This window comes from Emys orbicularis, chromosome 14 (assembly GCF_028017835.1).
Source record: "Emys orbicularis isolate rEmyOrb1 chromosome 14, rEmyOrb1.hap1, whole genome shotgun sequence".
Lineage (NCBI taxonomy): Eukaryota > Metazoa > Chordata > Testudines > Emydidae > Emys > Emys orbicularis.
In genome coordinates, this window is record NC_088696.1 from 18,308,351 (window position 1) to 18,332,291 (window position 23,941).

At 40.4% G+C, this 23,941-nt stretch overlaps 1 protein-coding gene across 1 annotated transcript; it reads left to right on the forward strand.

Moving 5' to 3' along the window:
• The first annotated feature begins 3,785 nt into the window (after positions 1-3,785).
• Positions 3,786-14,972, forward strand: CA7 (carbonic anhydrase 7). Its single transcript, XM_065416552.1, has 7 exons — positions 3,786-3,825; positions 6,155-6,352; positions 9,772-9,890; positions 10,588-10,683; positions 10,953-11,015; positions 12,301-12,456; positions 14,850-14,972. The coding sequence occupies exons 1-7, from the start codon at positions 3,786-3,788 to the stop codon at positions 14,970-14,972; spliced, it is 795 nt and encodes a 264-aa protein (XP_065272624.1).
• The last annotated feature ends 8,969 nt before the right edge of the window (positions 14,973-23,941 follow it).

Genomic DNA, 23,941 nt, shown 5'->3' on the forward strand with positions numbered 1-23,941 from the left:
TGCCACCTGGAACTGGCTTACCTCTGACCCACCAGCCTGGGCTCCCGCTCACACTGTGCTGCTGTGACAAGTTGCAAAGCCCTCCAAGCTTGCACTTCCAGCAGCATTCACACAGGTAGGGACACACCCAGCTGCAGTCACATGCAGGCTCTCTCACCACCAGCCTCCCAGCCTTCTTCCCACTTGCTGGAAAGCTCTTTTGCTGTAACCTGGGTCAAACAGTTCCCATTGTGTAGGGCTATCTCTGAGAGGTTTCTACTGTACACAGTTCCTGGGGTAATCCTTATGCTTGTGTGCATTTCCTCAGTAAGCCATTAACATTGTTTGGCCTTTTTACTGTTGTACCTGAAAGGCTGCTCGTGGGTGTTTTCAACCTCTCAACATGTTTCAGTAACACATACATAGCCAAACTTCATAACTTCACATATAACGATAGCACATACCCTCCAACAAGATATTAATGTCTAGGAGATCAAGCCTTTTAGAATGACACCTCACAAGGCGCACTTTGTACAAAACACATCCTAATTACATGACAGTGGTGAATATTGGGGTGCCAGGGTGTCACACATCCAATTCAGATATACCACTTCCATTGTTGTTAGGCTACAAAGAAAATCACAAAAGATCTACCTCAGCAATATGTACTCAAAGCACCTCTTAGCCATTCACTACATCACTGCCAAATAACTATTTTTTTCTTTTAAGTCCCTGAAGTTGTGCTCATTAGCTCCTCTCTACAGTTGCACGTTAGCATGCACCAGCTATGTTGTCACAGCTGACACAAAGTCTGTCTGGAGTCTGGAGCCTGTTCATAAAAATTCAGGTATGTATATATTTTTTAAATCTGAAAAACATGACTTATTCAGCCCCTATGGAACCAGTTCCAGTCTCCTTTGGAGTTATTTAGCAATAATTCTTAGTATTTATACAGCAGTTTTCATCTGTAGATCTCAAATTAATTTACAAAGCAGGTTATTCCCCTTTTATAGTTGGGGAAATTGAGGTAGGTATGACTTGTCCAACATCACACAGCAGTGACAGAATGAGGAATAGAACCCAAGTCTCATGATAGCCACGCTGGTGGTCTGTTCATTGGACTACACTGCTATGATCTCTTACATCAAGGAGAAATAGGAGTCAATAGAATGAAGCTTAGGGGGGCTTGACATATTTAAAAAGTTATTTGTTAAGTATCATTGTGTTGAATGCCCTTTTAACCTGTCATGTTTTGCTGACGTAGATGGATTTCTCATATTTTATTGCAATTTACCATTCAACAAGAAAATGATCTGAGGATGTAGCAATATGTCTATGGAAAACATGTGAAAAGCACCACAAGTCTCAGATGGGCTGAGAAAGTGCAGCTGCTCTTTCAGCTCAAAATTGAACATCTACTACTTGATTTTCCTACCTGAAACCAGTGTAACTTCATTGACATCAATGGAATTATTCCTGATTTATATGTTTATAAAATAAGTGAGATCAGAATCTGGCTCCTACCCTCATCTTAACATTAAAAAGTGTTTCAGGAACAGAATCAATGGAAATCCAGGGCAAATGGAACCATCAGAATTATGTAATAATCTACTTGACATATTCAAATATGAAAATCAGATACACACCCTTCCCCCCATTTAGAAGGGAATTTCTTGACATCAGAATAGACACTGCCTCTAAAAGAGAGAAACCTGATTGGCTTTTGGGGATGTTTTACATCACATATTCTCTGCATTAGACACTATCTCTAGCACTGTGTTGGAACATTTATTCAAGATGTCTTTATCGCTTTCTCTCAACTACTGTTATTCCTGCATTTTCACTTTCCCTGAATCCCAACTATCCAAACTTAAATTCCTTTCAAAATGCAAGAGCTTATCTCCTCTCCCACATCTGAAAGGATCATGTTTCCTCTCTTCTCAGAAATTTTCCTGTGCCCTCCTCTTAGGGCCAAATTCTTATCCACATGTAAACATATACATAGAAGGAGATGAAAGCTTGATAGTTTTGAATGGAGAAAATATACACTAATCATTACATATAATGTCAAATGGACTTCAGTGGCATTGTGCTGTATGCGCCAGTTTAGCTAAAATCAGTGTAAAAACTAATTTGGTTAAACCAGTGCAAAAGTCCTGTGTGGACACACTTGCATCAGTCTACAGCTGGTTTACAGTGGATTAACTTGCATCAGTCAATCACAAAGGTTTCATATCAGGCTCATTATTTAAATTGAGAGGTTCAGAAAAATAAAATTAAATCATATTAAATAATTCCAAGAATGTGAGTACTGCATACCAATATTTTCATTGATTTTTCTTTATTTCTTTTTGTCTCTTTCCTTTTCTTGGTTCTGTAGTAAGAGCATCCATATCATTGTGTGTGATTGCTGTAATTAAAACCACTGATGCATTTGTATAATGCAGTCTTGACAAAATCTAGCACCCTCAAATCTAGCAAAAAATTATGGATTTGGAAGCACGATTAGTCTGAATGCCTACATGCATCCCTAAAATATGCTTTTACCAATAATTGCTCCGAGTTAGTGTGAGCCACCAAGACCAATTCAGAGCAGACGTAATCAGGTGCAGATCCATTTATCTTAATTGGTAACTACAGTATATGTTGCTATTGGTCAAAAATGTATCCAGCTAAGGATAAATTAATGTTTTATTTACATGTCTCTTTTGGTACAGTCTCTTTGGCATAGTAGAGACATCTGAGCTGATACCTTTAAGCCACGCCACAACCAGATTGTTGCTACCAGACCCTACGTTTCTTTGTCATGCCATGATGAGGAGTGGTCCCTCTTGTCACAAAGATTCCTCAGGGTTTGTGAACTTTTGCAGCAACAGATTGGATAGCCCATCTGGCTGCCTCTGACCTTTTTATGGTGTAGCAGGACACAGGCAGGCATTGAACTGGACCAGGTTATGGAGACTTAGCAAGCTGGTACTTTTCTTTCAAGTCTGCCATCTTGTGTTCCAGAAACTAAGCTATGATGCTGGGTTTTTTTTACAAAATGTAAGTCTCCTTACAAAGACGACCTGATTACAAAGAAAAGGTACAAATTGTGAATTAAGGATAAACCGATATAGTAGTATCTGCCTGAGACTGCAGACAGCATGAGTCAATAGCTCTGAGAAGGGAAAAATCCTTTAATTAATATCATGTTGACTCCGAAGCTTAATGATAATTTCAATGTAAACATTATTAACTATTTCACTGTTGAACAAAATATTCAAAAAAGAAGAAAGATGACAATCAGATGATGTCACTCCATGCAGAGCACCCAAGAAAGAAGGAAGATGCTATTAAGAAGATCTGCACAGTTTATTGTGACTGATGTCTAACATTGGCAGGTCAAGTGGGTAGGGCTCGGTTTGTGGATGGAGCTTGAGAGAATACTACTACTTTGTCCCAGATTTGACCCTGGATATAGGACACATGCCACTAGCCACCTGACAGTGTATTGTCTTCTGGCCAACTGAATGCATCTATAATACTGGGAATGGGACACTGAGAATTCTAGAGGTTCCCTTTGTACCAGTGCAGAGTAGGCACTGGAAATGAGCTGAGCAGTAGCAGCAGAAATCAGAGTTGAATCTGTGAAGCTGGGACCATCAGGAACCAAGATCCTTCCCTCTTCCTGCAGGAATTGCTTTAGCTGCTCTGTGTCTTTAAGAGGCTGACACTATCCTGCAAATGAGCCATTATAAAGGCAGGTAAGCAGCAGCAATTGGATCAAAGAGCTGAGAGCAAAGCAGAGCACAGCAGCCTGCATAATGACCGGACACCACTGCTGGGGATACGGACAGGATGATGGTATGTTACATCCATTCTTTCCTAACCTAATCACTCTCTCTTTCTCTCTCTCCCGATCATCAGCTCCTCAATATCCTTGTCTAATCCTTGCAGAGATGCCTGTATTTCATCATCTGCAGGCATCAAATGTGCAGCAGGCAGTTAACTAGTTTATCAGTATTAAACAACACCGAAAGAAGGGCACCTGGAGATGACAAACTTCACCTGCTGCGGTCCTGTCATAATCAGCAGCACTGCCATAATCTGTATGTAAGAAACCTGCATCTTTCTTGAATTGGGGTGGAGGACATTGAGAGTCTTCCCTGCAGATATTTTAGCCATCTCCTCCACAAAATGATAATAGTAAACTGGGGTTTTATTTCTCCCTCTAAAACAATCATTTGAATGAAGGAGATTTGGTGGAGTGGTAATGGACAGTCTGATCCCACTAAGATGACTAAAATGTGATATTCATGCTATATAGGTTCCTTGAATTCCAAGAAATTATATAGATCAGTATTTAAACATTGGAGGCATTTTTTATTAAACAAGCCATACTATTCTTCCTGGTGTTTAACAGCCCCTTTAATTTAGAGTTATTCTCTTTCTGCGCCTCCCGCTCCTCAAAAAAGTATATGTGTAAAGAAAACTTATGTGGAGACTATGCAGACTCCTGAAAATTTGTACAATATCTATATCATTTGAAGAGAATGGATGGATGAATGACTGATGTTACCCCAGTAAAACAAGTTTATACATGATTGAGTTAAAGCTAGAACACTGAGTGAAAGATGCATAGCCAGCAGATATTATTTGTAAGTGTGTGTGTGTATTTGTATGTATCTATTTTATTCATAAAAAGCTTATGAGGAGGCAGGGCCGCCCAGAGGATTCAGGGGGCCTGGGGCAAAGCAATTTCGGGGGCCCCTTCCATAAAAAAAGTTGCAATAGTATATTCTCATGGGGGCCCCTGAGGGGCCCGGGGCCTGGGGCAAATTGCCCCACTTGCCCCCCCCCCCTCTGGGCAGCCCTGTGAGCGAGGCTCAGTTATATTGTATAAGCTTCAATAGAATTTCAATACCTAATCTCTTTTAAAAACAGCCCCCAGATTGAGAAAAGGAAAATATATAGTTTATAAGCTAGTGCTTCAATGCCTGCCAAAGACCGACATAGTATGTTACATTACATTTTTTTTTTTTTTTACCAACATAGGTTGGGGCAAGTGCAGTAGTTTACACCTGTGAGTGATTAACATTTTTAACAAAAATGAGAATGCTACAATTAAAGTGTTTTGGGTTATTTTTAATATATTAAAAAGTCAACACGATAACTTTCCCAAAACAGGGAGTAGAAGAATTACATTGCTGTGTGTTGTAATAAAATACACAAGTGAAACAAAAGTATACCTCTACCCTGATATAACGCAACCCGATATAACATGAATTCGGATATAACACGGTAAAGCAGCGCTCCGGGGGGGGGGGGGGGGGGGCTGCGCGCTCCAGCAGATCAAAGCAAGTTCGATATAACACGGTTTCACCTATAACGCGGTAAGATTTTTTGGCTCCCGAGGACAGCGTTATATCGGGGTAGAGGTGTAAAAGGTAGCAATAAATAATTCTTTGATGTAGATATGATCTTGTTATCTTAAACAGCATGAGAGCACTCCTGCTCCTAGAGCAGAAAGGTATGTGATTATACTCGTATTTAATCCCACTCCTTTGGGGTCAGGAAGTCCAAAGATGTTGATAATCATCCTGTACCGCTCACTTGCAGTAGAGAAATAGCATAGTGGTATTATGGAATAATAATGCCTGTTTCTCAAAGATTTACTGCAGTCATGAAATGGGTTTAAAAATAAACACATAGTAGCTGAGACATTCTGAGTCATCTGTATCTAATTTGAATCTCGAGCATTTATCACTGTCCTACCCAGGAAAGCTAAAATACACAGTGTATGTGTTTAAAATATCAACAGAGAGAGAGAGAGAGAGAGAGATTCCTCAACCAAGTCTATTCTGGAATAATCTATTTGTAATTGCATTTAATTTCTACAGGAAGCTGGGGAATAAGCAGAAAGGTCTTGGTGTGCCTGTGGCTGTATTATGTTCCCATCATTATGCTTTTCATAAAAGCGCTAAATCGCCCACCAGGCTGCAGGCTGCACTGCTAGTATCTGTAAACACACACAATACAATGCACAGTGTTTCAGATAACTCCTATGATGACAAACTTACGTGATTTCCAATGAACGTGGCATTCACTCCGAGGCTCATAAAAACTTCTAATGATTCTTTTCTATCTGTGGCAAAAGTGAAGTAACGGTGTTTTCCTTTCCTTTGTTTCAAAGGGCCTTCTGAGTGGTACAAATCATATCCCATTGCCCAGGGACATCGTCAGTCACCTGTTGATATAGTCTCCATGCAAGCAGTTTATGATCCTAGTCTGAAGCCTCTTATTATCTCATATGAATCGTGTACATCTCTTGAAATCTCCAACAATGGCCACTCAGTCATGGTGGACTTTGAAGATTCTGATGACAAGACAGGTGAGTCTGATGCTGTCTTAGAATTAAGATCTCGTAGCTTATATTTCTTCACCTTCTTAGCTAGAGAGATGATAAAATACATTATGTGAAGTAAAATTAAAGGCTAGTGTACAATTTTGCTCTATTTAAATCTTCTGCTATGAGACCAGTGGCATTACTTGCCTGGGATATGTGATTTGAGCCACTTTTGTTTTACCATTTTCTTGGGCCTGCCTTTTTTTTTTAATATCACAATCTGGCAGAGGTTTGAAAAGTGGAGAGACTGGGCGCTCAGTCTCTGTGCAGAGTGTCACTTAGCAGATCCACATCCCTACATGGTAAGGCAGAATTCAATCTGCGGACAGGAAACTCTGCATTTCAATTTGTGGTGGTTCCTCTGAATTGTCCTGAGATGGAAAGGTGGTCACTTCTGCTGAATACAGACCACGTAGATATCAAGTGCTCTTGATGACCTAGACCTATCAGCACAGAAACATGGTCCCTCATTGATTCCTCTTTCCCAGGCTTCTTCAGAAATGAGACAGACTCTCTGGCTAGTTCTGCTGAGGAGGCAGACTGTGCATGTTACACAAGCTGCAGCTGCCTTTTATCCTTCATCTTCAGCTCTAGACAGTGTGAGTTTTGGTGCTGTTAAACACTCGATTGGGGTGGCCAAACGTGCAGACCCTTTGAGCCGCATATGACAATCTTCAGAAGTTTGAGAGCCGGGGCACACCTGCCGGGGCTCCGGGCTTCAGCCCCGTGGAAGGTGCCTGATGGGGCTCGGGGCTTCAGCTCGGGGCTTCAGTCCAGTCCCTCAGGTCCCCCCCGTTCTCCACCTACCAGACTGGGGGGGGAGGCTCAGGACCTCTGCCTTGCAGCAGGGTGGTCGGGTAAGGGCTTCAGCTCCGCTCCTCCTTCCTACCGGGCAGAAGCCCTTACCCGACCACCCTGCTGCAAGGCAGAGGTCCTGAGCTTCCCCCCCAGTCTGGTAGGTGGAGAACGGGGGGGACCTGAGGGACTCCATGAGCTACACTTTAACTGTAAAAGAGCCGCATGCGGCTCGCAAGCCACAGTTTGGCCACCCTGTATTAGATTGTTCTCCTTTTGCCTCTATAGAAAATTTTGCTCTGATTCACTTACACACTGATTCTGAGGCACAGAATATCAGAAATCTATTAGTAACTGGTAAGTAGAGAGGAGCTGTTATATAAATGGTTTCTGATGGGCTAGTTTGTTTTATTTTAACTTATGTCAGCAACTAATGGTCATTCATCCAGTTTGGTGCTTTTGCTGATGCCAGTTTATTTTGATATTCAAACTAAATGTTATGGTTGCTGAGAAATGAATGACCTGCAATGGCCTGAGGTACTCTCTATTGCCTTTGAAGTAATCCCATAAGGTTGTCAGAGCATTATCAGGTATGGGCTTAAGTTACAGCTACTGGATCTTTTAAAAGAAAAAACCCAAGGACAAGCAAACAGCTCAGTGAATGATCAATTTGCAAGTATAATTTCTGAGTTTTAAGTAAAGACAATGGATCTGAGCTTGCCTAAAATTAGCTTCTTTAAAGATTCTTTTAAGCATGTGGCCTTAGAAAGTGACTTTGTAAAATGTATCTGGAAAAACTATCTTCACGGACAATTTTAATTTAGTTATAAATAATAGAAATCTGTCCATTTAATAGTGAAATTCACCTAAGTTCAGAGGGTTTGCACTACAGGGTCCTGCATTGCTCCTCAAGGGGAGGGCACCACCGCAGCATCCATGGTAGGGGCTCTCTGCCCCTGGTGCATTATGGAGGGACTTTCCATCCACTAGACTGGCATGAAGGGGGCTATTGGAGGAGAGCAAACCTAGAGAGAAGCTACTAGAGCTGCACTTGGATAGTTCCAGTGACAGGGGAAGGCGGGGTTGGACGAGGGGGATGCATTTCATCTACCCTATAAGCCCCCATTTAGGCCCCAATTTAGCAAAACATATAAGAATGTGCTTAACTTTAAGGGGATAGACTTTAGTCCAGTTAGCGTCAGTGGGACTTAAGCATGTGCTTATGTGCTTTGGGGTATAAAGGCTAGTTTCCTACACAAAGTCCAATTTGAGCCGTGTGGTGGGGTTGTGGACTACACTCTTAAAAGTTAATATTCCATGTGAAGAGCAGTGAAATAATTCCATAACACAAAAAATTTAGAAGCAAATAAAATGATAAGGACTATGTTATTAAAAAATACATTATAGACATGGTGTGTGCATTCTTTACAATACTTTTTTAATTAATTACCAGTTTTCAGTTCTGTTTGACAGAAGATGAACTTCTTGGTGTCCTGTCTCTTTAAAGCGCAAGAAAATTACTAGAACTCTGCTGAAATGTTATTTTCTTCCTATAAATGTAGGCCACATTGCCTAGGTATTAATGGGCTGCATTTATTAAAAGTATTATTTTAAATTTTAAAATGTTAAAAGTTTGTATTTACCTTGACCAAATCCCATAATCTCTCCTATCTGTCTTCCCCACCTTTGTAAAGTGACTTGAGATCCTCTTATGAAAGGTGCTATGTTAAGTACAAGGTATTTCATTAACTTCCTCTACCAGAATCAGGTATTAACAGAAAACAGAATATAGAGAACTTTTGCTGGAGGGAAAAAGATAATCCTAAAGAGGAAATATGTAGCAAAATGATATATGGCTGTGTAAAACTGCACCTTCTAACTCAACAGATCCACTCCCTGTCTTCCACAAAGTCCCAGGTACCTTTACAATTCCAAAAAAATTATTAAAAAACACATCACAAACTGTTTCTAATTCCAGTTGTTGTTTTTTTAAATACAAAAACCAGTTCAGCTTTCTGAATTTCAATAGGAAGCATCCATAGCTTAGTTGCTTGGTGGATAGCTACTATGTCCTTACCTCAAATTTACATTTCCAAAGGCTAAATAGGAATATGGTAAATTTTTATATAAGTAATTGTCAGTAAAAATTTGTTTCTCCTTCTAGTATAAATCTGCTATCTCTGATATCAGCCAGGAAGAAAAACTTTACCCTCACTCACCTTCTCCTAAACTTGGATAGGGGGAGCTGACATGAGATATTTACTTACACAGATGATATTGTGAGTTTCCAACAGATTTGGTGGCACTGGATCATAGGTCAGATACATCCCTAATGTAACTTCATTGACTTTGATCAGGAATAAATTTTCCCTATGTTATTAATTCTAATAATCTGAGAGCCAAGATAAAGCACCTTCTATGTATTTTGTTAATTGAGACTTTGGCTTCTCTTCTGTATACTGTATATCAAAAATATATTTTTTTTTTCCCTCCTGGCTCTTGAGAGATGCTGTTTCTCCACTATTGACCCAACTAGTTTCTACAGTCAGGCAGTAAAAAAAACCAAATATTTAATCTTTTACATTCTCTTTATGCACTTCCATTTACAGTGATCAATGGGGGGCCCCTTGAAGGTCCCTATAGGCTAAAGCAGTTTCATTTTCATTGGGGAATGAAGCACAGTCAGGGATCAGAGCACACAGTTGACAGCAAATCTTTTCCTTCTGAGGTAAGAACTTTTTCACAACCACTTTACTACAACCAGGATGCAAACCTGAAACAAAATTTGGAACAGTTTGCATCCAGATCTGAATTTTGTAGCTTGGCCCATCCATCCATTTAACCAAGCAATATATTGCTATCTATATATTCATTAATTGAAATGCTGTCTACATGTAGTTTCTAGCTGGCCATTTCTCTCTATCCACAATGGGGTTTGGAAGCAACAGCTCTGCACCACACACTTTAAATAAGTAACCAGTATCTCTTGCTTATATTTGCCTGTGCTCTATCTGTCTATTACTGTGTCCATACAGTATGTAGCATGAGGGGGCCCCATTCTTGGTTGGCCCTTTGGCACTACCCTAATAAATGTGGTTTTGGGGGTGGGGCCATAGCTCTGGCAGCCAATAGTAGTTTGCAGATAAGGAAGAAGAGACGTAGTTCTAGCTGACCCTGGGAGTGCTTTTTTTGGGGTGGTGGGGTGTTCATTGTCTAATCCGCTCAAACGACTGCTGTTTTGGAACTTGGTAAATTCCTAGTTGAGTTGGTTTGTCCCAGAATTTCTGGCAAATCTGCCCTTCAAGCAAAGCTTTATTATGTGATAAATGGACTGATGTTATTGCTTACTAAGCGTAATACAACCTGTGTGAGGGCCTTTATCATTTAGCTTGTTCATACTTCTGTTTTATGATTCCCCTTCACAGCTCCACTTGGTTCATTGGAATGCCAGGAAATATGCAACATTTGGAGAAGCAGCAGCAGCTCCAGATGGCTTGGCAGTAGTTGGTATTTTCTTGGAGGTAAGAGTCATGAAAATAATGGTGTGTGTTTTATGTGTAGAGGCGCATCAAACTGTCAACTGTTGAAGAACTAAGACACATAGTTGAGAAGAACTGTTTGGAGAAAATAAATGACTTTACTGGAAGCAGTGACTCAAGGCAGACTGCAATTAAACCTACTTCACTGGGAACATGCCTAAGACAGAAAATGGCTTGTTATATATTCAAAGCATAATTATTAACTATATCATATCTATATTCTCATGCAACTGTATCCATTACACTTGTAGACTGGAGAAGAACATGCCAATATGAACAGACTAACTGATGCCTTGTATATGGTAAAATTTAAAGTAAGTTTTTTGTTTGCTCTTGTATTCATTTTTCTTCCCCTCACTTGGATGACTTTTAAACAGTATAAACTTGTGCACAAGCTTGAGTGAAATAAAAACAAATTAAAGCAGCAAATTCCATCTCCCCCCCCCCCCCCCCGAAATTCACCCATCATTAGTACGTAACGTAATACAAGGGCATATAAAAGTGATAGTTTAAACACACTTCATTCTAATGTATTGTCTCTCACCACTCATGGTTGCCTTGTATCCTAGAATTGTAGGATCTAATGCACAAAACTTCAATATAATACCCTTTTGCTATCAAGGAGTTCAGAATGAATGAACATGTTGTTCCTGCCTCTGTGTGTTTTGAGAAGGGACTATTGAATTCTGATGTTGTGGATATGTGCTTGGCCATAACTCGCTTCCTCACTTTGAAAAGGAAGCGTTTCCCCTTCAGGCATTTCTTATAATTCCTTTTAAAAATGGCAGGACTGCCCTCCAAGATGAGATGCCCTTGTCCTCACTCCTGCTGGATTCTGGGGTGAGCAGAATTTTGCAGACACATTGGCGTTTTTTGGTTGCATGGCTGTGGAGTGTGAGTGAGCAGGTGCCTCCTCCTCCTGATCTGCTTCTCAGTAACAATGCCTGGATCCAGGAGTCCTGTTCTGGACCACTGTAACCCTGAAGGTAGTCGTGTAACCTCTCCTGGCACTGCACTCAGTGCCAGCTCAGCATCCTCTGCCACATGCTTACCTGAGCTGGAAATTACACCTGCAGCTTCAGGATAGACCTACTCTTTGTTCTAGATTTGGGTGTCTGATTGCAGAGGCAATCTTTGCCTAGATTGCCTTGTTGCTCCAGACACCAAGCAGAATAGTAAGGCACAAGAAGCACAGGAATTCCACAATTCCATAGAAGCAAATGCTAATGATGAAGTGTGCACCGTTAGCAGCTCGTGCTGGGCACTATACAGAGGAGAGATTTTCTGCCTAATTTCCCGATGGGGAAGGGGCATTAATTGCAAGGGGCCTTTTGTTTTACTAGCTCAGTGCTAACACAGGCAGCAGGGACATACATCCCTAAGCCAGCTTCTGGGTCTGGGATCACCACAGCTCATGTGATATCACCACAATACTAGATGAGTGCTATTCTCATGATGTTGTTGTGCTTAGAGCCAAATTATCATCCCATTATTCTTGCAATTTTAAGCTATCAGCTGGTGTTTCTGTTTCTCAATAAATATCTATCTCCTTAAACACATTTTTTTAAAAAAGAAATATAATGTGTCTGTTCTTTCCAGGGGACAAAAGCTCAGTTCAGAACCTTCAACCCAAAATGCCTCCTGCCCTCAAGTCTAAATTACTGGACATATCCTGGTTCTCTAACAACACCTCCTCTATATGAGAGTGTAACGTGGATAGTGCTGAAAGAGCCTGTCAGGATTTCTGAGAAACAGGTAAACTTGCAGTCAGCTTGTCCCCAAGTTTTGATACTCCTGACTTCATTCTTTTAGGGTTCAAAATGGGATCTGTGGGCAGTGATTGTTTTCTTTGTACAATGGGACTAATTTAAGAAATGGCAAATAGCCTGAGATGTCTAGTCTTGAAGTACTGAATGACGGATTTTGTGGATAAAGTAGAAAGCCAACATTTTGCTTGTTATGCCTCCATAAAGATATAATGGACCAAATTCTGCCCTCATTTACACCCATGCAACCATGTCTTAGTTGAATGCAAGGACCTGCCTGGAATTTCTTTGCTATCTGTCAAATTAACATTCTCTTATCTATTTCACTCTATTTGCCAGGAAAATGACTTAAAAACTTAAGTTCGGATTTTCAAAGGTATTTAGGTACCTAAATATGCAGATGGGTGTCTAGTGGGCTTTTCAAATGTACCTAGGTGCCCAACTCCCTTTGATTTCAATGGCAATTAGGCACCAAGGTACTTTTGAAAATCCTACTAGATACCTATCTGTATCATTAGACACCTTTACAAATCTGGCCCTTAGGCCAAATTCTGTTTTAACAAAAACTGGTGTAACTCAGCATGATTTAGCCTTTGATATTTGTCTGACCAAATGTAAAATAAATGTTCATATAACACCTTCCCAAATAGTAATTGATATCATGGGAAGTAGATGCCACATGAGACTGCAGGGGAGATTTGAGACTGAACCTATCTGTAGACATTTTAAAGCACAGACTTATAAAATGGGATTAATTTTTTTCTGAATTTCCAGTGATGATATTTGCACACTTGGTATTATAGAGTGAATAATAAATCATTATTCATAATGTAATATCTCACTCCAAGCCCAGATTTGCCATCTTCAGTGCCCACACATTCCAAACAATCTTGTTTAAAATGGTTGCTTAAATGATCTTTGGTATAGCAAGAAAAATCTTTGATACTCGCTTTTTTATGTATTTTCAAAACTGCTGTACAAGCATCACTCATTTTATAGATAGGGAAACTGAGACAGAGAGATCAAGTGACTTGCCCAAGATTACATAGGATGTCTGTGGCAGAGCCAGGAATAAAATCCAGATCTCCTGACTTTCCACTCTTTTGTGTTAGCCACAAGAGCAGACCTCCTCCCATTCTAACCATCTTCCAAGAGAGCAGTCACAACTGCACATTCATTGTGTTTCCAAACATTTTATATTTTAGGTCTCTAACTCTTTTCTTCCTAACTTTAACACCTCCATCAGAATCTCGCTTCATGTAAATCTCCTGTTGATTTTATTGACTAGATGTTTTTGTTCTTTTGTGTGAATTTCTAGTGCGTGTGAAAAGTGCCTTATTGTCAGCCCTGGAGACTGAGGTTCTTTATCTAAAAAACAGGTATAGCACAGGCAGCAGCAGTGCAAGTTTCCCTCACTGCCCCGCCAATGTGCTTCACCTTGGAGGGTGAGAGGTTTGTTTAGTCTCCTCCTAACCCACTTAAACCTTGGCCGCTCTCCTGAGTGTCTCTTACAGGGTTGCCAATTGGTCTTTATTGTGGTGGTGGTGGTGGCGGTTTTGTAGATATAACAAGCCTACCCCTTGCCAAACAACATAACTCATTATTAATTTGATAACCTCTACCCCCAGGTCACTTAGCACTACTGTTTTCCAGATTTCTTCCTCCCATTGGATATCTGAGTTTCAGATAAGTTTTGGATAAATATATTAGTTTGCAGATTTCCAAGCTGAATCTCCTTCTGATGTTTTCTAATATTTCTAGACCCCTGTTTATTATTTTTCCATCTGCACTGCACTACAAACTGAGAATGTTATCCAGGATCTTCTGCATTCCTGAACCATCCAGTCACAGTAGAGGGTATGATCTGGCCCAAAGAAAGGAAAACTTTAGGCTGACTATCAGGAGAATTTCCTGGCAGTGAGACATATTACATTTGAAATATTGTCCCCGATAGGAAGTGATAGAAATACAGTCTCTTGGTGCATTTAAAACTAGACTGAGCAAAACACCATAGGAAATAGTCTGATAATGGTGGGGGTATTGTCTAGATGACCGAACAGGTCTTTTTCATCTCTAACTGGAACTGAAGCTTCAGAAGTGGGAACGTCCACCTTCCATATTAAAGATTCCAAATATAGAAAACAGTGGAACATATTGAAGTGAGCCAATCATGCATTTCAAACAAATTACTTTTGGAGGTATCTAATATTCAGTCACCGTTGGGGGCCTTCATCTGCCGTTAATAGTCTTTCTAGGCTCTTAGCTTGAAAATAGTCTATTATCAGATTGAAAAGTATTGAATGCCTTCCTCTTAACTTTTTTCAATGACATTAACACCAATTGCCTTTGCAAGTAGTAAAGTTATTTCATATGAATTTACAGCTGGAGAAATTCCGAACTCTTCTCTTCACCAGCGAGGGAGTTGAAAGGATACAGATGGTGAATAATTTTCGCCCCCCTCAGCCTCTTAAGGGAAGAATAATTCGTGCTTCCTTCAAGGCCTAAAGAAGAAAATTAATAATGAGCTTCAAACTTCCAAGTGCTTCCATGTCTGAAAGGCCTCACAAGATCACTGATCTTCAGATGACTATCTCATTGAGAAAGTAAAACAGCCATTTCCACGAACACTTTGTGTTGTGGTGCAGAAAAAAGTCAATACCTCTTGGTTTTATGCTTTGCATGGGCCAGATCCATTCTTTTAAAATAATTATTATGGGATCTTGTTCTCTAAAAAAAGAACATGTTTTAAAATCAGGAATAATTTAGTAATCCAGGGTGTACTCCAGTAGAATAGCGTGGTGATGTTCCATACTATTAACCATAATTTTAAGTTTGTATCTTAATATTTTAGAATGGGAAATTGCTTGTGCAATGATCTAATAATAGTGATGGACACAACTTCTAATGATTAGAGCTATTGTCCATAATCTAATAAAGGGATAATATTAATGAGCTCTGACATTGGAAGATCAAAGGCTTAGATCTTCCTGCATATTTCCTGTGGATTCTATTCAGTTTGACCAGCTCCTCTCGTTTAGAAGATACTTTGACTATATTCTAATTAATTGCAGTTGCCTTCTTACATGCAACCAGAGCCTGAAACAGTAGCACATACTAAAAAATATGTGATTTCTTCCATTCACCTCAAATGGGGTTGACTTTGAAGCCTAATTCACACAATTTTAGTGTTAACATTTTTAAAATAATTATTATTAAAAATAACTCACATTAGTGTTATAAATGCACTCAGTGCTTCACAAATAACCCATTTCCCTGCACATCATTGTACTTTGTACAAACTTTCACCCAAAGCCAGTAGGCCATGCATAAATATCGGGCCTTAATGCTTAATTCAGTTGAAAGGATGTTCCTTAGGAATAAGGCTACATTCAGATGACTGAGACAGCTGTTACTGTCCTTAAAATAACTAGAGTAAATGCAGTGTTTACAAGTGCTTAATCTTATTCCACTCTCTCAGAGCAATGGGGGGGATTGTGAGTTTGCTAGCAAACTTAACCCAGAAGCAGTGAGGGCAGTTGATTTTTGAATAAGCAGGGGCCAGATTGTGATACTCACACTCATGAAAAGTACTACCTTACCCCACAAGTAGACCCACTGAAGTCAGCGTATCACAATATATTCAATGTAAATATTTTAACTCTTCCTTGTGTTCACAACTAAAATAGGAATAAGGACAAATCACTGAGAAAACAAACAACCCTGCCACTACAGAATTAGTACAAAATACCCACGGACACCCACTTAGGGTGACCAGACAGCAAGTGTGAAAAATCGGGATGGGGGTGGGGGGTAATAGGTGCCATATAAGACAAAGCCCCACATATTGGGACTGTCCCTATAAAATCAGGACATCTGGTCACCCTACACCCACTTAAAAGTCCTACAGCTGCCTTGTGTCGTGAGTTTGTTTGATCTTACAAAACTAAGTAGGGTTAGCCCTGTCAGTGTTGGGATGGGAGGATTTCTACATATGCTGCATTAAATGGTGCTGGGGATCCTGCAGGTGGTGCTGTTCTGTGGGATTGCCAAATGTGTGAAATAATGGACGAGCTGCCATGCTGCTGGATGTGCTGTCATTTACTATGTTGGGTACACTTGTAGCGATTGTTGTTATGGCATGGATGTTAACCCTTCAAATTCTACCTCAACTCAGTGCATGCATCCGCAGCCTGGTTTCCTTCATTTCTTGCCCTAAACTTTATGATGTTGCTGTGCATAGTTAAGCAGATGCTGTGTTCCTCTTTAGGGGGCCTGAAATAGTTATAACTTAACTGCCTTCATTGGCATTAGTCCTGACTTACACTGGTGTAGCTGATGTGTGAATCGGCCCCTAGGTTTCAGGGGTAAGTTGAGCACTCCTTGTGGTTGTGATATTTCGCTCCACCGGCAGCACTCGGCTTTTTTTTTTTTTTTCCCTCTTGCTCTGCCGGCAGCACTCGGCTTTTTTTTTTTTTTGGCTCTGCCGGCGGACCTCCCCCCCCATGTGTCCCGATATTTTCTCTCTCTCATCTGGTCACCCTAATTCTGGGTGCTTTCACCTGCTCAGAGGAAAGGTGCCCCCCCAGCTGGGCAAAGTATTAATATTATCAGATTTTCTGCCACTTTGGTGGCAAAATTCGCCAAAGACTTCTTTTGTACTAGCTAATCAACCTGACGTTGATGTTAGTTGTAACTGACATCACTACATTCCAATTAGTTATCAGAAATCCTGAGCCCTATACAGAATGACACGTGCACGTTGCGTAATTCAGAGGGGAAAGTGGTAAGATTCAACCATTCTGTCTAATCTCTATTTTTCAACCAAGGCTGCCCCCACTTCCCTCCTGCTGTGTAAGAAAAACTGTACAGCATAGGGGAGCAGAGAATCTAAAAAAGAGAAGAGCTGGCTCAGATGAGCAAGTCTCCTCGGAAAGGGAGAGAAGGCATTGTATTGTGATTGAGACAATACTGGGAGTGAGGAGCGCAGGGTTCTAGACATGGTGCTTCCTGTGCAGCTTGTGCATTAAACTAAAACTCTCCATCCCTCACTTCTCTTATATGTGAAATGGGGATAGTAAAACTTACCTACCTCACAGGGGTGTTGTGAGGGTTAATTCAGCAATGTTTAGAAAGTCCTTTGAGATCCTTGGCTGGAAGGTGCTACCAAAATGGAAAATCGTTATGAAGTGCAATGGATTGACCATTATGAATGTGATCTGTACAGCCTGTAGTGCAGGCTGCTATTGCAGAAGGCAGGAATTCTTTATACAAGGTATTCTCAATTTCTTTAACAAATCAAATATATTTTTTTAATAAATGTGTGTGGGGTCTTGCTCTAGGTCTCTTTTGAACAGGTCTAATTCTTGTGCTGCATTAGAAGAACACTCCCCCGCACCCTGCTGTAATTCACTTTTTCTAGGGCTTTCCCCCACCATCACCATAACTGAGAAATGCTGTGTGTTCTTTTTCTCCAGAACTGTTTTGTATAAGTCTGTACCAGATTTGTCTGAGATCAAGGGAGGCTCCAAACTACTTAATGATTCAAGTTTTCCACAGTCTCAAAGGGACCCTGAAATGTTGCATAGTAACAGCACAAAGACAGATATGATTTATCTCCTCTCAAACATTTGATATAAAAAATTCAGTTTACTTGGGCAGGCTGAAACCTGTAATCTAAGAAGCATTTCTAACATATGCCATATTTATTTCACAAAAGCATCTACCCGTCTTCTGTGGCTCAGTGGGTCCACTCTTGTTAAATGGATTAATCTAAATTAAAGAACCTCTTGGCCACCATCTTTCTGTATCTGATGTATTCAGCTCTAGTCCTGGCTAGATCTTTTCTTGCCTTGTGCCAGAGATGAACAGGGATGTCATGAGTGCTATATGTGTCTGTTCAAAAAGAATTGGATAAGTTCATGGAGGTTAAGTCTATCAATGGCTGGCTCTAGGCAACCCTATACCTTGGACTGTTGGAATTGTCCTGTTTTGTGCACTCCCCCATGAAGCTCTGCTGCTAGCCACTGTTGGAGACAGGATATTGGGCTAGATCAGTTGGTCTCAAACTTTTTTACTGGCGACCCCTTTCACACAGCAAGCCTATGAGTGCTTGCGACCCCCCATGTAATAACCTCACGACCCCCTGAGGGGTCCCGACCCCCAGTTTGAGAACCCCTAGGCTAGATGGACCATTGGCCTGAACCAGTACGGTAGCTCTTATGTTCTTATTTAGTTAAAATCTACCAAACAAACCCTCATTTTAAAATATAAGGTGTGCATTTAAAAAGAAAACATAGATTTGATAGTCCCGAGGTTAATAAAAATCTTATTCTGGTCACGTCTTAGGCAATAATGAAAATATTGTGTTGACAACAAATAGCTTATTGATAAAATAAAAATACCATCATGGAACATCACTTCTTTCTAATTATCAGCAATAAAGCCATTTATATGCCAGGTTACCATTTAAGATTTTCAACGTATTGTCTCATTCTGCACATTTATATGATTGAAGAAATTTAAGGGATCCTCTACTCCTCTTATGAACGGAGACCCTCAAGTAAGGCAACATAGTCTAATTAAACCAAGGTTACCTGTGTTCTGTTCCTGGTTCTGCCACAGGCATTCTGTGACCTTGATCATGTCACTTAATCTGTCTCTGCCTCAGTTTATTCATCTATGAGACAGGGATCATATTTACTTCTTGAGGTTATTGTGAGGCTCAGGGCTTAGCTACATGAACACTTAGTTCATGGAAAGCTGGAGTGTAAATTTACCCCATGCTAGCCTGTTGTGTACTAAATGTCTGTGTGGACCTGCTGTCATGCACTAAAAGTTCCATGGTGTGCTGTAATCTTTTCCCATTTCAAAGGGGATGAGGGGGTAGATCAAAGTTCACTAGGCAGTCCACATGGACACTTAGTGTGCAGCAGACTAATACATGGTAGATTTACAGCCCAGCTTGCCAAGAACTACGTGTTCATATAGACAAGCCCTTAAATACTGTTTGTAAAGAGCTTTAGGGGCCCAATCCCACAAGTTGCTCTACTTCTGAGAGGTGCTTAGTACCCTCAACTTCCATTCTTTCTGTAGAGGGTCTGCACTATTCCAGAATAAGAGTGGGGTTAATTAGGCTAGGTCTACACTACAGCGGGGGTCCGACCTAAGATACGCAACTTCAGCTACGTGAATACCATAGCTGAAGTTGCGTATTTTAGGTCGGCTTACCTGGCTGTGAGGACGGGGGAAAGTCGACCACTGCCGCGCTGCCGCCGACTCCGCTGCCGCCTCTTGCCGTGGTGGATTTCCGGAGTCGACGGCAGAGCGATCAGGGATCGATTTTATCGCGTCTTCACTAGACGCGGTAAGTCGATCCCCGATAGACCGATTGCTACCCGCCGGATCGGCGGGTAGTGAAGACAAAGCCTTAGGAACAGGTAATCAGGAATAACTCCCTGTGTAAACAAGCCCATATTTAGGAGTTGTTTTGCTTTGAGGTTAGAAAGCGTGAACCGTTCTTACGGTGATTAAGTGTAATCTGTTGATAGGAAAGTTACCCTATGAATTCCTTAATGTTTTTCTTGATGGAGTCAAAATGCATAAGCATTGGAATTTCCCGTAGAAAAGCATAAGTGTACAATATGGGTCATAGTTATATGCTGTACACACTCCAGAATTTACTTCCCTTTGTAATTATTTTGCATTTATAAAGGGGTGAGTGTGACATTACCCAGGGTACAATCTGGACCTTGATCAGCTGTGTCCCCTTAATTCTCTGGCCTGGGGTGCCTTTTACACTGCTTTGCTGTCAGAACATCCACTCCTGGCCTGCTCACACAGCATTCAGCATGCAAATTCACTCCCAGCGAAATACATGAGCTCTCTGACCAGTCACTCATGAATTACATACAGGGTGACACCTTCAAATTCTTAATCCCCCCCCCCCCCCCCCCCCCCGAAATGTGGATCTTGTACTGCTCAGTACCCTTCTGAACAGTACAGGCTCATAAGAAATCCATCATTTCATCAAAGGAAAATGATAATGCACCAGCGTTGTTATCTCAAATGGAGTTTCCTATACACTCTAATCCAAACACACTGGTTAAGATAAAACAAGATAACTATAGAAAGATCGATTTTAAGTGATTACAAGTGATGATGCATAAAAGTCAGGATTGGTTACAAAAGAAATAAAAGAGTAAAACGCAAGCTAATACCTAACTTAACAAACTTAGTGAACATAAAAGCAAAAGATTTTGTCTCCCAATACACTGCAGTAAATTTCACAGGCTAAGTCTCCTTTCAGCCTGGGACCCTTTCCCCTTACTTCTGTTCTTTGAAAGTCATTGATGTCATGAGCAGAGATGACGGAGGAGAGAGGTAAATTGGAGGCCACTGTCTCTCATTCCTATACCACCCTGCTCTCTTTGAGGTTTGCCCCCAGCTGGGGTGCAGGCGATAAGTAGTCTCTTGTGAGGTCTGACCCGTTCCTGTGATGGAATGTAAATTTCTTATTCACACCTTCCTGTTGCTGGAGAATGGCTGTGTAAGCAGGTGACAGCCCTTTAACACCTGGCTGGGGTGTCAGTGTGTTTTTGTCTCTGAAAAATTGGTTTGGGCCTGCTTTTCTTAATCTCGGAGCATGTTATAACAATGCTATACAGCAGAATCTTATAACTTCACATACAATATTGATACACTTATTTTACCAGGACAATAATGTTCAGCACATGATGAGTTTTCAAATGCTACCTCACAAGGCATACTTCGTACATTTATCCTAGTCTTGTAAAAGTGGTGAACATAATAGCATTGACTGTCACAGTGAGTCTTTCACCTACAGAGCTTAAAGACAATATCAGCATTTTATAAGAAATGTTAAGTTTCACAATAGAGTGACAATGAAACATAAATTGTGTAAACCATAAGCACAGAGTAATTGGAAAATACATTCTAAGAAGTCTTGTAAAAGTGGTGAACATAATAGCATTGACCGTCACAGGGAGGCTTTCACCTACAGAGCTTTAAGACAATATCAGCATTTTATAAGAAATGTTAAGTTTCACAATAGAGTGACAATGAAACATAAATTGTGTAAACCACAAGCACAGAGTAATTGGAAAATACATTCTAAGAAATCTTACCATTACCAGTAACTGCATTTCTCCATTTTAAAAATCATTATTAGAGAAGCATTTTTGTAGTACCCATTGTAATATGAGAGCAGAATTTTGTTTACATTGTTCGCTACTCAAACTCATAACAGGTGCAGTTGAAATGTCATGAACCAACAGCAACTGTTTATCATTAGCTACTGGCACCTCTTGGGGAGTGAATGTTATAATGCTGATATCTTGATAGAAGGAGGTGGAATATTGAAAAAGGAATGGAACCATTCATATTAGAAGTTGAAAAGATCTCTAATATGCAATCCACCTCCCGCCCCAAAAATGTAGCATACAGAATTAAACTCATTACTAACAAACCACAAAGCAGCAATCTAACCAGTTCTTCAGAAGACGTAACATGGAGAGCCTGATTGAGTAGATGGATTTTTTTTTCACTTAGCACAGTTCTGCTAATGACTGTGCCCTTGGAAATAAGAGCACATATTCATTCAGACTGTCTAATCTTAACTGTTCCTAGCATAGACGCTGATCCTCTAACCTTCAAAATGATCAAGCTGAATGGCTACGGTTTTTAAAAGCATATCCCAACATTCAGGTTTGGCATCTCAGAGTTGAGCGTATATTATCCCATGTGCTAAAATCAGCAGAGGGGAGCAAAACCCCTGCTCTCCCTTGCCATGTGATCCCACACAGAAGCCCCTCCATCTCAAGTCCATGTGTCTGGAGCTCCATGGTTGAGTGAATATACTTGAGTACAGAGGGGGGAGAGTGATGGTCATTCTCTGTCATATTATCTCCTCCCCAAATGTGTGGGTATTTCCCTGTGGAAAATAATACAGATCGTGCCAATGAAATATTCCATAAAGTCCTACTATGTGCATTACTTTGCATATTGGATTGTACAGATCAACAGCTAATTGGCCAACTATGTGATCATTTGTGTGTGCAATTATGACAATTGTACAAATTATATGCCCTTTCCTGCACATGCACAGTAAAAAAATCTGGGCCCCAGTGTCCAAACCAGGCATCTGGTTGGTTTCACAACTGTCTTTGTCAGCCCCATAAACATTGGAAATCTGTGACTTGCTGGAATTCAGTGCCAGCCTGACAGAAGCTGCATTGGTGCAAACCCTTAGTTTACACTTATATTTATTTAAAAGTGCTAATGGGTTACAGCAATTTAACTGTATTGGTCCAAAACTGGCTGTACACCAGCTGTCAGCCAGGAAATGTGGTATAATAATCAGAGGGATTAAAATAACCAAGGACAATTTTAGATAGCATATTCCGTTTGTAGAAATCCTAATGTGATACACAGTCTCAGTGACTAAGCTAAATAGTAAACAAACAAATTCCTGCATATCTATCTATTGGTTTTATACTGCAGTGGTTTTCAACCTATGCTCCGCGGACCCTGGGGGTCTGTGAAAAGTTGTAGTTACCATAGTACAGTGGTTTTCAACCTGTGGTCCGTGCACCTCTATTTGAAATTTCTGGGGGGTCTGCAAATGAAAAAAGATTGAAAACCACTGTTATATTGCATCAGAGCGATATTTTTTTCTGTTCAAGTACTTGATTCCTTTTTGATTCAGTGCTTTAAGAAAAACAGAAATATGAATATTGTATAATGCTACATTCCAGTAAAGAACATCTTCCAAATGGTTAAGGACTTGCAGAAATAAATATGAATATATTTTGTAAAAGGTAACACAGCCTCCTGCAAGCCCTGATATTGCTAAATACGAAGATAACATTTGTTCCCACAGGAAACTGCAGCAAAAATATTTCCACCTTAATCCAGGCCAATCAACAATGTCACCCCCATGACACTCCAGAAACAATTCTGTCTTTGCTTTTCTCTGTTCTTTCCCTTGATGGTTGCTTTCATCTCAGTGCCCAGCGGCTCAATCACATTGTCACAATGAGCCAAATGCTGATCCCACTGAATTCAAGGGAGCTTTACCAATGGGATCAGGATTTGGCTCTAGAAGGGAACTGTAACACACAGAACCACTCATCTCCTGTTTGGGGTTACTCCTGAAATCTGGGATGATAAGAAATAGGAGTCTGGTGTGATTCTTGAAAGATGTGGCTCAGAAATTTGATCCATCTCTATACAGTAGAACCTCAGAGTTACGAACAGCTAGGGAAAGGAGGTTGTTTGTAACTCTGAAATGTTTGTAACTGAACAAAACTTTAGGGTTGTTCTTTCAAAAATCTACAACTGAACATTGACTTAATCTAGCTTTGAAACTTTTCTATGCAGAAAAAAATGCTGCTTTTAACCATCTTAATTTAAATAAAACAAGCACAGAAACAGTTTCCTTACCCTGTCAAATCTTT